Consider the following 15,948-nt stretch of genomic DNA (forward strand, 5'->3'; position numbering starts at 1 on the left):
TCATTATGATGTCCTCTAAGGGCTGTTCTTAACATTACAATCAAGATACTACAATATTTGCTGCACTCAGGAAATCGCCCATAATGTTTTGCGGGGCATTCCTTTTACAAAACATTTTTGCCCATAACTCACCATGTGGTGGTCCTAGGATGTTCAGCACGACACACTCTTTCTGTCTAGACCATTTCTGCGTCCCCACACTAAGTTGAGGGGTCCCCAAAATAGTAACCTCTCCCACCATTCAATGTTTTATTAGGCTCTCTCATGGCTGGAACTTTTGTTTCACAGCTGGGTTTAGTTTGTTTTAAGGGCCTTATTTATTGCACTATGGCTGCTAGGCCTGAAAATGTGCGAGGCATTACACTCTGTAGGGGCTACATATATGGTTACTCTGCATTATTTTCTACCATTCTGTTTTCATGTCGTGTATGGTTACATGACCATGTTCCTTACAAATGTTATTTTAATAGTGGTGCCCACTATGTGCTTTTCCGAGCATTACAGTCTAGATACTACAATATTTGCTGCACTCAGAAATTCACCCCATAATGCTTTGCAAGGCATTCCTTTTACAAAACACTTCTGCCCACAACTCATCACATCACCTGCTCTTTCTGTCTAGGTCATCTCCAAGTTCCCACAGTAGGTTGGGGGGGGACCCCAAAATAATAATAAAAAAACATAGTAAATGCAATATTTTCATTTTGTGCTGCAGGTAGAGAAAGAAGGTGAATGGAAGTGCTTTATTTATATGCAGTGCCACTGGAATTATGTGGCAGAGAGGACCAAATTAAACGGCAGGGTTCACCAATTTATGTGGCAAGAAAAGTCCAGTTATGCATTTACAATGCCAGTAGATCTAACTCAAGCAAATGCGAGACCTATTGCATTGCAAATGCTTGTTCTGTTTGATGCAAAGGGCTTACCTTCTTGTTGCTATTGGTAAAGTGGCTCCATAAAAATAGGAAACAGACACAGTAAAACTAAACATAACCTCAGATAAGAACTAACCAAATTAATAACAAAGAGGCAGTTGGTACCACACAAATATTACTCCAGTACTCCCAGCTGTAGATTCTTCATGGTATGTCTGAATTTTCGATCATAGATAATGTTAGAAATGGGGTTTCTGGTTGGCTAGGGTATGCACCTCAGCCAGGCAGAACTTACCCACTCTAGTCAGGGCAAGGGAGTTACACGTCCAAGATAACCCCTGCTCACCCCCTTGGTAGCTTGGCACGAGCAGTCAGGCTTAACCCAGAGGCAATGTGTAAAGCGTTTGCACAACACACACAACACACGTGACGCAATATCCCCACCACAAAGTAAACACAACAACAGATTATATGAAAATATACTGTATTGTACACAAGCCAATTATCAGACCAAACATCACATATCAGTACTATCCTGCTACCTTAGCAGTTGTCAGAACGTTACACATTAGTTACTCTGCAACCTAGCAGTAGTCACACATAACACACAGGTTACTCAGTATTCTGCAACATAAGCAGTAGTCAGGAAAACACGTTATTACATCACAGCATTTGTCATAAGAATATAAAATGCCCATAGTAGGAACATTAGAAAACATATGGCAAGTTAGAAAAACATATTAGCAAGCATGTCCATAAAAGGGAAGTTTTGCATATACATATGTAAAAACATCAAACGCAGGTAGGTAATATATGAATCAAACAAAAGTCTGTAGAAAGAACTTTGGATTGCAACTATATTGGTCCTTTAAACAGTACCTGGTTGGATGAAGGCACCTCCAGTGCCTAGAAGGCGAACAATGGAGCCCCGGCGCACCTATGCGCAAAACGAGGGCCTCCCTTATACTCTGGGGTCAGAGGAGGGCGACATGCACCTCCTCTCTTTTATAGACAGGCCCCTCCAGGGACCGTGATTACTGGGGGCCCCCCAGGGCCTCAACTGGCCCTCGCGAGGGGGGCAAAAGCCAGCAAAAACAACTTAGGGCAGGAGGGGGGCACCACACACCCCCTCTGGTTTAATGACAGGCCCCTCCTGGGACCCGTGATCTCTGGGGGGGCCCCCCCGGGCCTCCACTGGCCCTTCCACCAAGCTGGGGGGGCACAATAATGCCCGTTTTACCTAACAGCAGAAAAGGAGCATCCTGCTCCTAACGCAGAGGCCAGGGGGAAGGGGGCACTCCCCGCGCCTTCCCCTAGTCCTGCTGTGAAGCCACAAGAAGATCAGACCCCGCCTGGGGCCCGAGCAGACACTCACCTGCACCCGATGCGGTGCGCGGATGTTCTTCCAGCTTCCCGGGCTGCTGCAGTGATCTTATTTAAAAGGGGCACAATGCAGCAAGGAGCCTACGAGCTCCCAAGGCTCCATAAGCGTGCTGCAATCAGCGATAAGGCAGCCGCAACCACGGAGAAGCACCCCTCATGAAGAAATGGATGCAGGGGACAGGGGCCACAGCACCCTGCCCCTGGGGAGCAGAATCTTAAGACAAGGTCCTCAGGTGGAGGGCCCAGCTACAGGCCAGCACAATTGAAAGGCAGCAAGTGGCAAGTCCTTCACAGTGACCAGGCAGGTCACAGGTCAGCACAGCAGCAGCAGTCCATGGCGGTTCCTGGTGAGTCCTTTCAGCCTTTGGTGTCCAGTTCCAAGATGATTCCAAGAGTCTCCAAATTGTGGGGAAAATTCCCCTGTACTTATAGTCAGTTCTTACAGTGTTTTACAATGGCAGGGAGAGGAGGTTCCAGCCTGTTACAACTAGTTCTGGGAGTGCCCCCTCTCTCCTTTCAGCACAGGCTCCAAACATCATTGGGGGGTTAACGACCCTATTGTGTGAGGCCAGGGCACAGTCTTTACAAATGCAGGTGTGCCCCGCCTCTCCCTTCTCTCAGCCCAGGAAGACTATTCAGTATGCAGATGCACCTCTGTGACACCTCCACCCTCCCTGTGTACAGGCTGTCTGAAAAGTATGCACAAAGCCCCAACTGTCACTTTACCCAGACGTGGATTGGAGTCAAGCTGCAAAACACCAGAGTCATAAGCACAGATAAATGCGCACTTTCTAGAAGTGGCATTTCTGTGATAGAAATAAAAAATACACCAGTAAGCAGCATTTATTATCACCATCACAACCATACCAAACACGCCTGCGCTACCCCTCATAAATCAGACAATATCCCTTACACATAAGGCAGGGCATTTCTAATGCAATCCTATGAGAAGGCAGCACTCACAGCAGTGAGACACCAAGTTAGGCTGTTTGTCACTACCAGGACAGGCCACGCCACATGGCACATGTCCTGCCTTTCTACATACATGGCACCCTGCCCATAGGGCTAGCTACGGCGTACCTTAGGGGTGACTTACATTTAGTAAAACAGGAGTTCTGGGCCTGGCAAGTGAATTTAGATGCCAGGTCCCTGTGGCAGAAAACTGCGCACACAGGCTCTGCGCTAGCAGGCCTGAGACAGGTTTGAAAGTCTACTTCAGTGGGTGGCGCAAGCAGCGCCGCAGGCCCACCCTGGGTATAGAGATACCACTTTACAAGGGACTTATAGGTAAATTAAATATGCCAATTAGGTATAAGCCTATCATACCAACTTTAGATGGGAGAGCACCTGCACTTTAGCACTGGTCAGCAGTGATAAAGTGCTCAGAGTCCTAGAGCCAACAGCGAGAGGTCAGAAAAACCAGGAGGAAGGAGGCAAAAAGACTTGGGAGGACCCTGTGTAAGGCAAAAAGTCCAACAGATAATCATATATTTGTTAATGTTCCACAGTTAATTATCAATTGGTATATGATTTCTTGTGAAGCCCCTGACGATGATCTGAGGAACTTTAAGGTTCTGCAGCAACCTGTTTGGAAAAGCTGCTCTGCAACATCCCACAACTGAGGATAGACAGCAATAACCACATTAGGAGGGTATCATTGGGCCACTAGAAATGTGGAGTCAGCCAATGAGTCCCTTGCTGAAATCTCAGCATCGTCAATTGACTGCATAAATATAATATTCGCTATGTCATAAGCATAATATATCAATGCATCTCTGCATATCACTTGTTCTGTGCCAAACTGACATTCTTTGGTGATCAGCAGAGCACTTTATTAGTTTATGGGTGGTGCCTGTACTTACAAAGCCTCTCCCACTCCTGCTCTCTGAGGTATTATGGATTATATAACTCCATTGCCTCCATTATTGTTTTTGTGGTCAGTGATGTGACAAAATCCATTCTAGGATTCGAGTATCTCAGTTTTGTAGGCACAATTCTGTGGACCTAGGCAGAAAGGTAGCCATGAGTGTCGTGCTTTCAATAGTTGCCTGTCAGAGCACACAAGCTTCTGAAATAAAATGTTTACTGTATCAGAGTGTGGTCGTGTCCTGCTCCATTGTATTACTCCAAGAGACGTCAAGTTTCAGATGTCTGAAGCTGTGAAGTTAAGAATCACTGCTTAACAATATGAAACCACACCTCTATGTTGAGAGCAATAGTGAAAGTGCTAAATCTACAACAGTGTTAGCATTATATTTTACTGTTGGCCATACTTAATGTGTCTAATACCTTTAGTTACAGAATTGTGGTTATAACTTTTTTTTAATCCTACATTTTACTAGTCTTTGTTCTCACACTTCGACCGCCCCCATCAATTTACTTTGTCATTTCTGTCTGTATGTGTTTGCCTTTAATCTGCTTCCACCTTGGCTGGCCAAAGCCGGGAGTCTGGTTTGATGGTAATCTTTTCTTTAAGACTCCTAATGAGCCACCAATCAACAGGTTCAATATCCTAGAAAGTGGTAGGCAATCTGAGGTTAGAAATAATGTCTATGGGAGTGAGGGTGGCTGCCAAAAGAAGTATAGTTGGGTTTAGAGAGCTCACTGGTTCTTTTTTTATCCACCAGTTATGCTGCCTAATGTAATGTCTTTGAATTTCCAGATTAGCTTTATCATTTGTTACGCTGTACCCTAGATCAAAATATCTATTAAAAGAAAAAGGCTCACAACAGATTTTATGGGGTGGGTATGATAGGAGGACTGCAGCCAGTTTAACGCATGGACGTCATTTAGGGGTCGCCAGGGGTTGCAGCTGCGACCTCTGGCTTGTCCTTGCGACCCCTGAATTCAGAGGTGCAGAGATCAGTGCCAGGAGCACAATGGCAGTGCGTCCTTGCGGACACATCATCTCTTCTACTTTCTTCAGTGTATACCTAAAACTCCTGTGTACCCTTCTGTCACGACGCAGAAGAGACAGAAGAGACAAAACTTTACTTGGATAAAATGTTTATTCATGGGTATCAATCACCTTCAGTCTGACCTTCACAACATGGAAGCTTCAAAACCAAATGTTAAAAGCCATAGCTCCAAAAACTGTCTCGCACAATAGGATGCACTTATCTTTCCTTCTGCTTGATGCCGACGTCCCTATTTGTGTTGTCAGCTTTTAAAATAAAACATTTCACACTTTTTTTTAGGTCTCTTGATTAATCAAGACCTTTTCATTTTACCCAAAATATATATGTAATATATACTTACTTACTTACAATGGCTTTCAGCCAGACAGCCTTTGGTCTGTTGCTGTGTCTTTCACATTTGTTATCCGCCCACTACACCTGCAGCATGGGACAGTGGGTAGCCCACTTAAGCCATTGGTTAACTTCACCATGAGTTCCAGCATTCTGCTCTTTCACAAGGAGCACATCTGCCCCTTAAGTAGTTCTCTTCAATACCAGTGTCTAGTATACCGATGTGTGCCTATCTTTTTGACACCAGAAATATTTTAGCTTTTAGAAATTTTTGTTTATATGGCCAGGGCCCTGCAGCTCCCCAAAAAGCAAAGTTTCACATACACAATGACAAACCAAGCATTGACAGAGCCAAACGTCTGGTAGCAGATGCCAGAAATATTGACTTCGCTAGTGCTTGTTTGGATGTTGCCTTAAACATTTAAGCTCCCCCTTTTAACAATATTCCACCACACGAGCGTACAGGTCTCATCAAATCGGTCCTTTTAACTTTTTTGTATCCAACCCCCACCACCCTGCCTCCCCCAAGTCTAGCTAATCATGCATTGTTCTCCTTCCTGATTTTTTTTTTATTTTTTAAAGCAAAATGTGCATAACTTTTTTTCTTTTAGCGGTGTCGCTTTTATTAAAAATATGTTGTCTTGAAAGATTCATTGACATTTAGAGGTGCTCCAATCAGGTCAATAGCCTCACAAAATAGCAAGCGTTTGCAAAGCCAATAAATGTGACATTGTACTGTGTGAATCCTTAGTGCAGTGATTCTGAAGGCTGGTGTGCAGGTACTGAAGGATTTTGTATTCTCTGCTTCCGTACCTGCTGCGTCATCATAGATGTCCTAGACTTCAAGTCGACCTTGAATCTCTTCTCATTATTGATTCTACAGATACAAAAAGGTGAAGAAGACAGATGAACGATATTTAATGACTACCGACCTTAATTAGCTCGCATAATCCCATACCTACTGGGGCACCATAGACTTCGGTTCTGTCTTTGCTGTCTCGTCAAATAGATACTTTTTTATATGTAAAAATAAAACCACAAGTGAATAGTTACACAGTCTTCTCATTTTCATTCACAGAGCAACAATGTATACTGTTTTGATTTATACCTCTGGTGTAAAGGCTCACGTGCATAGTTTGGCTTCCTGCACGTCTGCCGTGCACAAAAGTTTTAGGGATGTAGTAAACTTTAAATCATGGCAATTCTGCTACCAAGTGAAGAAATGTAGTCATCTTTCTGGTACTCATTGTAGTACATGTGTTCCTTGCCTGGTATAGGTGACAATGTTATTGCTGCAGCTGAGCATTATTACCCAGACTCTAGAGAAGCCTATTGAGTCTCTGGATCATAGACACAGAGACACATTAGAAAGAAAAATAATCTTTGGAAGGCAGACAGTGGACTTCCTGGGCCTGCCCTCTGGTAGACTCTCAGAACAAGCACCCTATCCATTCATCTAGACTTACATGGACACTGTCAGTGGGTAGGGGGCCATGGCTCCTGCCACCCTTGCAGTATCCTTTCCCTCCTATTAGGAGATCTACACCTAGTAGGAACTCCAGGCTTTGAGGAGAGCTTCAGTGGCTGCACTCTTAGCACTGCAGGTTTGTCCAGGGGGCAGTATGTTTAAAGCACCTGCTCAGAAAATGTTTTTGTTTAGAAAAAACAAAGTCCCAAAGCTGGAGTTACCCTATACACAAATAGCGCAACATATAGGGACTTTTCCACTTCCGTGTTGGTCCGTTTTACATATTTCCTGAATGTGTCCTCCATCTACAGTGGACACAGGCAGCAGAAATCAGTGGCGGCTGCCCAGCTTTCACTAGGATGGAGCGCTCCTCCCTGGGGTCAGGCAAGCGGAGGCTCCGTTGCTGGCAGCCCAGCAGTTCCCTCACCCTTAATTGGTGAGGAGACCTGTGAGTTTGTGAAGGGCAGGAGGATCCCTTCTTCCCAACGTTCCTCTCATACATCAAAAAACTAAATAGGGCCATAAATCTTACTGGAATTAACTTTGTACGACACTGCTTTATAGGACAGAAAGCCAAACCTTTTAGCTTTGCCTTTTCTGTTGCAACCAACACCACCTATATTAGTAAATTGTGGTTTCATTGGTGTAAGAAATGTTGCCATTCCAGGCTCCTAAAGTCATTTGCCTTAGTGTACGCACAATGAGTAAGAGTTCTTAAACTTCTAGCATTTGGACTTTGTATGTGGAAGGAATCCCTGTGGAAGATTCTGCATCAGTAGTTGTAGAAGCGTAGCCTCACGCAGTGGCGTAACACACAAGGATGGGCCACCCCTGCAGAATATCAAGAGGGGCCCCTCAGTCTCCCATATCTCACAGATATTCATTGGCCTTGGGCTGAGTGGAGGTCCCCTGAAGGGCTGCGGGGGCCCTAAAAGGTTAGCCACCCATCCCGACACCCCCCACACCACAGGGCCTGCAGTGACTTGCGTTAAACTCCCGACCTCATGTATCCATACAAAGGATAGCTGCAACCATCAACTATTCGAGCTTCTCTTGCTCATGCTTAAGAGGTAAGCACCATAGCAGTGTAAGATGCACTCGTACTAACAGAACATTTATACTATTAGCAGCATTAATTCACGGTTCTCCTATGTCCAGAAATTCCGGCAGAACTGCAATCTTCCCTTAGAAATTTCAGCAGCAGGGATGCAAGCTTCCCTTAGTACCTATTCGAAGAAATTGCAGCTGCAGTGCAAGCTTTCCATGCATTAAGAAATTCTCAGGCAAACCCCATTCAAGCTTTCTCCCATACAAGACATGTAGCAACAGATGCCCATCCTTTCTCTATACATAATGCTGGCTATCACCAGTTTTTCTCTAATTTTCAACTGGCTCTTTTCTTCTAGAGTCACTAATTGCATCATCCTTATTTAAATAATTGTTTAATGTCTTTACTTTGCTCGCTCACTCGTGTAGAGTACATTTCTTCCTAGTCACCTATTGCCAGATTACCTACGGCAGTGACAGTGCATTCTTCCACCGCAGACACTAAGGAGGTGAAATCAAGTGTTGGACTTTGCAAGCATCCCTTGTTCACAGAACAGTGGAGGTGGCTGCTTCCCTTTCCCACACACGTGTGCATGTAAAGTGAGCAGTGCTGGCTTCCTTCTTTGAGAACCTGTACAGTAGCGGTTTTGCAAGTTGTCCTTACACTCTTGCATAGATCTAACACAGCAGGAGAGTATCTAGGTCAAACTTCCCTAAACTCTCTAAATAAGGAATCCTTATTTGCGATTTCTAAAGCACATGTATGAAGCAATTCCTTAATGCGAATTGGGCATTAAGGAATCGCTATTACCACCAAGTTGAACTTGGTGGTAACCATGTGCAAATTTTAAAAATGCATTTAAAATGCATTTTTAAAATTTACATGTAAAGCACACATGCCCTTTTGGCATGTGTGCACCTTATATGTTGTTAAAAAATGTTTTGGGGTGCAGCAGAGGGGAGCTTAGGCCCCCAGCACCCTGGACTTTGCATTTCCCAAAATTGCGAATTCCAGTTACGAATTCGCAATTTGGGACATGCAAAATATTCACAAATATGGGCCGACAGGCCCATAGATGCGAATGGGGGCTGTATCACAATTTGCGATTCGGTACTAGCATTTGCGATTTTTAAGAAATCGCTATTACCAAATCGCAAATATGATACATTGCATTTTGCGAATCAGAAATAGCGATTTCCTAAAAATCGCTATTTCCGATTTTCAAAAGGCATTTTTCATACATCTGTCCCTTGAAGACTTGCTAGCCCCTTGCCGAATCCTTGTGCTCATCAGGCTTTCCCTAGGGACTTAAGTCTGATTTGACATTAAACTGCAAAGTTCCAATCGTTCCTTGTTTAACTTCAAGCTGGTCATCTGGATTACAACATCATCAACTGTTTCTAGGGCTGTTGCATTTTTACGATTGTGAATGTGTGACGGCTAACATTCACATTTTTGTTTTGACAGTAGCTTCCCAGAGCTGAAGGCAGGAAAGCGGAAATCAAAAAGCCAGCGAGTCCCAGAAGGTGGTAAAGCTGCTACAAGGAGCAAACGGAGCAGGAAGTAGACATTGACTATTGGCTGTTAAAGCTCCGCCCACTGAACGCGAAGGAAACACTGCCAGCATCTATCCTGTTGCATACATGTTCTAGAAAATTATGAAAAAAGTGAACTCTTGGCAAGTGTTGTATAGATTAGGTTGGGCGTACACATATATAATCAGTAAAGCTGCCTCGACTCTGAAAATAAATTATCCACAGCAATGGCCATGGAACTGGCATTTTTTTCATATTTTCTTTTATGAGAATGTTTTAACTTCTATAACTATGAATAAAAAGTACTTAAGAATCTGTTAATGAAGCTTCCTCCTTTGTCAGTTTTGATGTTATGTGCACTCTGTACCCGGATTGTTTTATGTTCATTCTTCAAGGCCAAAGAATATTCAGAAATTATGGTTTTAGAAAAGTATGTTTTGGAACTGTAGATGAGAATCTTTGGGAAAGGGGTCTTTTTCCCCTGCCTAACTCTCTGCTTGCCATCCCCTCCCTCTCAAACTACTTCACACATTTCATCTTTCTCTCTGTTGCACATCAGTTCAGGCTCTTTAGCTAGTCTATCACTGCTGCTAAACTGACAGTCACCGGCAAAACATAAGCATCCTGGAATCCGCGTGCTGGCCTTTGCTGTCTTCTGTAGTACCTTCATCACCTCTTTTGTATAAGATAATAAGGAAAATGAAAGAACAAAGACACGTGTAGACCTCTCAAAGACAAAGGCTGTGTCTCAGGTGGTGTTTCATGAAGTCATAGGTTGTCAGATAATTTAACATCATAACAGGATCCTGTGGAGTGTCGAGCAATTGTAATTTTTGTAAATTATAACTTGGTAAAACTAGGGCCCAACTATGAAAAATATGTTTTAGGTTTGACACATAAAGATACTCTCAGAGTGTGTCCAGAATGGAAAGAATCTATGAGAAGTTCCTCAAAAAGGGAATATATAGGGAGGTATGAAATTACTAGGTAGCACAAGGAAGCAAAAATAAGATAGAAGGGTATCATCATTGGCTACCCATTGAATGGTGATTGGGTGTGAGACGAGAGGTCCACTCCCTTCTGGAGCATCTTTTTATCAGTATGTGTGATGGTATGTCTCCTAGTCACTCGAGCCTTAGGCTAAATGTCCCAAAGAGACAGAAGTCTCTTAGAGGTTCATGGCCATGTTACAAAGGAGGTGCATGGAAGATGATACGTGGGAATGTACATATTGTATGCAGACACTGATACAAAAATTTAAAATGAATCGCATAGTAGTCACCTTTATATGGGATCAACACTTTTTCGGACGTCGAGGTCCACGTGGCATAGTGCATTCATCAGCCCTGGGCGCCCTAGCTGTACGTTTGGAGGAGAGGTAAGTATTCAACTCTTGTGCGGTATTCAGATCTACTCAGTGTGCCACAAGTTACAAAAACATAAAATAATTGTAAGGATTTAAAAATCAGCACACAGAAAAGGTGTACTAAAGCAGAAAAATGACAAGCTAAGGTGCTTACCTTTACATCTATTGCAGGTGTAAACTCGGAGAACTCATACAAAACCTCTTAGACCAATGTGCCATGTTCCCAAAAGATCCTAGAATTAGTGTGCATAGTCAAGAAACACAAGCATTGCACCACACCCCTTCCTCGTAGTGAATAGGAGATGAAAGAGGTACCAAATTATTTATTCCTTAGTCAACATATTCTCAAGAAACCAGATGTGATGGAGTGCTTCTGTATATAAAACTGTTACCGATTCTTACATAGCTTCAGACAGTTTACCACACTGCGCTCTGTGTAAAAAGCAAGTACATCAACCAGCATGGCCCTATCTGCATCACTGAAAAATTGAATTGTACATTGTGTGACAATATCCCCATAGGTGTTAACGCTGAGTTATTTATGAGTTTAAATAATGGATAATCATGTATTTTGAGTGTAAGATTTGCGCAGAAAATAATGCACGCATTTGAAGGTGCGCCCACCCGAGGGCTACCTGTGTTCACGAAGTGTACTTATTAATAGCTTATTAATGTGAACTGTTGAGCTTATGTTTGATTAATGTAGTAATATGTCATATAAAGGGTTATGCATTATGTGTTAGCTTTATAAATCGTAGGCCTTAACTTAGCGAGGTCTTGGCCTAGTTGCATGGCCTCATGTCAAGCTACATTTCTTAGGCGTTTTATAACATGGATGCTTAGAGAATTAAATTGTGATTTTCCACTGTTGTGACCATGTGCTCGTAGCTGAAGTTAGTTCTCATGAGGAACTGCTTGCTAGAAGAAGATGTACTTGCTAGTGAAACAATGTTTAGTGAAATGTGTGTAAGACTGACTTTCCCAGGAGAAGGCAGTGGATGCACTGACTGGAGTATAAGCTGCAACAATATTGAAGCCTGACGAGCCGAATGACGAGAGCGGGCGAAGAGGAACCTATCGTCGACATGTGAACCATGTAGTAGTAAAATTATAGATTTGAAGTTTTTTTTCATTGGACTAAGTGTGAACATGTGATCCCCTGACCAATTAGGATGTGAGAAGTAGTTTTAGGAAATCTAACTTAGCTGGACTGCACCAAGAGAAGAGACACCATTAGCTCTTTTCTTTCGAACTGTCTAGGGAGCTGTTCACAATATTCTTCTAGAGAGTTTAGTCTATTATTTTCTTTACCGTCTTGAGAAGAGGCGTGCTTAACTTTGCTGCTTAGAGAGACTTTGATGCTGAATCCTGATGTCCTATTGACGAAGACTATCACAGCTTGCTGAATCATATTGAGGACAGGTATACTGCCCTTTTTACTGATTGTTATGTCTATTTGCTTTTGTTTCTAGGTACCAACCATTATTTTGATAGAGCCATAGTTAGATGTTTTCCAAATTTGTGTTGACGAAATTATTTTGCATCAAGCCCAAACATGCCATTCTAATCTGGTGTTAGTTAGGGATTTCACTGATGAAGTTCGCTACATGTAATAACAGTTGATGCCTTTTTTTTGCTGTATCTAAATGTATGTAATATCGTTTGCGCAGTTATTCCTGCTATTCATTTGTACTGTAACCTTAGAATGTGTAATAGCTCAAGCTTTGATTAGATTGTGATTCTTTAGCCGCTTCGGTCAGCCAGTATTGTTTCTGTATCTTTATCATTTGATTTTGAGACCAAGTTATGTGACATTAGCATTGTTAATATAGGGAAATAAACATTCTAATTTTTACATAAAGGTGTGGTCACTCATGACTGCATGCTCATGGTGAGTGTAACCTACTGACTCCTATTGATTATTGATGTAATTGATTATTGATGTTATTGATCTGTATTGGTACGGGATATATGGTGAAAACTTGAAGCGAGTCAAAAGGTCCATCGGCCTATCGCGCCTCCCTTGTAAGTTTAGTTAATAAAGTCTGATGCGCTAAAGTAGGCAACCTGCATACTGTATTGTATTATAGAGTAAAGAGGCCAGACACTCTTTAAATCTTCCACTCTGATTATCTGGTTGCTGATCTCATTAAATTAGTCTAACCACTTACAAATAATTTTTGGAACAATAATTCAAAAATGTAATAACCTAAGGCCATCCTAAGAAATAGGTCTCATGGGTTTGTTAAGTCAAGAGCATAAATAATGATGATCTCTGCTTCAAAAGAACCAACATCTTCCACCGGGTAAATAGCTTTGTATCACACTATTACAACATCATGCTGAAGAGTCTTGATGAGTTTGTTCTAATGTATGTCAAATAGAAAGAAGCTGAAGGGGCCATCTGGTTAGGCTCACCTAAATGTGAAACAAAAGCTGTAAGAATCTCAGAAAGGTGCTAGTGATACATCCATCTCTTCTCTCAATAATCGCCCTAGGCAACAGCAGGAGAACATGGAAGAAAAAAATAGCCAATCTACCAAACCAGCCTTTTCAAATAGCAAATTACAAATTACACCTATAGTCTCAGAAGCACTTGGCCACCCTGCTGTGAGCCCCTTGGACTTCTAAATAAAGCAATTTTCTGCGGATGCACTCAAATGTATATTTCCAAGTTCTCCCAAAGTTTTTTTTAAATTACATGTGCCATCCAATTTGCACACGGCCCAAAATTCAATTGTCGCTGGCAGTGCGGCCTCTTACCAGTGCCAAGATGCACTAAAATACGACCTGTAGGGTCATTAATATTTTATATTGAATTTACAGAAACTGTGCCAGTGGATTAGATACTATTGTTAATTTTTTAATGATCATAACGTTGCATATTGTGCTTCTCCATTAAGATCTCATCTCACATATCCATAAGATGACCAATGACATCAGTTGAATCCCATTCTGCCATCCAATGGTTTCGAAGACCCAATGCATTTTGGGCTGAATGACTCTTCATCAGGGGTAACAAAATGATTGTATGACACTGTGAGAACCACAAATGTAATCCAAAAATGAAATTTGCAGTGAGCCAAGTGCTGCTTTAACCCATCACCAACATCCTGAGCATAAATGAGCATACAGAAATGAGGATACATTCATCACTCTTCTCATCTTCACATAAGAAAAGAAATGACCATCACATCTGTCCAATGCAGACATCCCAGCAAATGCTTGTCAATTTAGCATATGTGGGACACAGTCACACTCACCAAAACTATTGCATCCATCAGATCCTCAAACTACTCTTCACACCCTGTCCCAGCCGGTCTGGTTCATAGTGTAGGATGCAGTGTATTTCTATACCAGGGAAACCTCATTAACACCTGCCTCCTCCATAGTGTGTTCCTGACTGCCCGAAATTTGGTCAAGTCATGCCTCTGTTCAAGAAATGTAATTCTGACCCAGGCGATCCAAACAAATAACCCATCACAGCTGTCTCCTTTCTGGCAATGGACATTGCAAATTATGTATCAGTTCAATTACAACAGTTTATTAAGAAAAACAGGACATCCTGGGTAATTATCAGTACACTAGATACAGTCGTGGCTCGCAGGGATTAAAAGCAGTGGGGTGGCACGTGGTCGAGGGGAGTGGGGGGAATATTAATAAAATATAAAAAATATATAAAAAATAAAACGTAACTGCTCCGCTCCCGCGCCGCCCCTCTCTCCATCGTCGCTCCAGGCAGACACAGACTCCCAGCCTGCTCTGCGCCAATCCTGAGCAGCGATAGGATGGGCTGGGAGCGCCAAGCCAGGGTGCTCCCAGGCAAACTGGGAGCCTGTGCAAGCTCTCTCCAGCCTGGCAACTGTGTTGCCTGACTGGAGAGAGCCCTGAGCGCATGTGTGTTCGGTCCGCCAGACACAATCGCACTGAAGGGAGTGCACAGTGCATTCCCCTTGTACCTGTCATACCCCCAAGGCCCTGCCCCTTTAACAACCAAACGATAATAAACATAGTTTAATATCGTTTGGTTGTTAAAGGTTTGCAGTGGCTGCTGCTGGCGGGGGACAACGCTCCTCCGCCCTAATGGAGGAGCCACCCCTGCTTAGAAAAGCTGTGGCACTGAAACAATGCCATATGGATCCTCGACAAAAGAGGCACTTCTGGTGCTACTCAGTATGTCAGCAGCTTTCAGTATGATTGACCACCACGTGGAAGTAGAGTTGAGGCAGAAATATACAGGGTTTAGAGGTCATGTACTGGAATGGTTCACATCATACTAGTCACTGCTCCCAGTTCATCAAAATTGGAAGGAGTCTTCCTGCCCCTACACAAACCCCTTTCATTGTACCCTAGAGGATCTATCCTTGCTCCAGCATTCTACAATCTGTATATAGGCCAGATAGGAGAGGTTATTAAGACGACAGCTAACTATGGGCCTCATTTCAACCCTGGCGGTCACCAACCACCAGGGTTAAAGTGGGGTTCGTACCACCAACAGGCTGGCGGTACAAAAAGCCATATTATGACCGCAGCGGTACGGGACCGGCGGTTTACCACCATGGATGTCCCAGCAGTCGCAATCCACCAGGGCAGCGCTGCTTGCAGCGCTGCCCTGGGGGATTTTAACTCCCCTTACCGCCAGCCTGTCCATGGCGGTAGACACCGCCATGGAAAGGCTGGCGGTAAGGGGACTCGCGGGGGCCCCTGCACGCCCCTGCACTGCCCATGCACTTGGCATGGGCAGTGCAGGGGCCCTCAGGCACAGTCCCATCGCGATTTCCACTGTCTGCTTGGCAGACTGTGGAAAGCACGACGGGTGCCGTCTGCTCCATTAGGAGCCGGCAGCAATGTTACAGCCCAGCAGGGATGTTGTAACGCGGCCGGCGGGTTTGCGGCTGCATAAGCGACCGTTAGGCGGTTCAACCTTGGTGGGTGGCGGAGGTTGAAATGAGGGTCTATATTCCTTACTATCATCACAGAAGCGAAGTCTCTAGATTTCTCCTAGCTCTGCACATGCAAATCACG

General features: G+C 43.5%; 1 protein-coding gene across 1 annotated transcript in view; it reads left to right on the forward strand.

The window, feature by feature from the left end:
• Positions 1 to 9,878, forward strand: part of RAD18 (RAD18 E3 ubiquitin protein ligase) — a 530,572-nt gene extending 520,694 nt beyond the window's left edge. The window contains exon 13 of the mRNA XM_069206336.1: positions 9,490 to 9,878. Within this exon, the coding sequence (XP_069062437.1) occupies positions 9,490 to 9,589 (100 nt within the window). The 3' untranslated portion in view covers positions 9,590 to 9,878. The remainder of the gene's footprint in view (positions 1 to 9,489) is intronic.
• The last annotated feature ends 6,070 nt before the right edge of the window (positions 9,879 to 15,948 follow it).

This window comes from Pleurodeles waltl, chromosome 9 (genome assembly GCF_031143425.1).
Source record: "Pleurodeles waltl isolate 20211129_DDA chromosome 9, aPleWal1.hap1.20221129, whole genome shotgun sequence".
In the NCBI taxonomy this organism is placed as follows: domain Eukaryota; kingdom Metazoa; phylum Chordata; class Amphibia; order Caudata; family Salamandridae; genus Pleurodeles; species Pleurodeles waltl.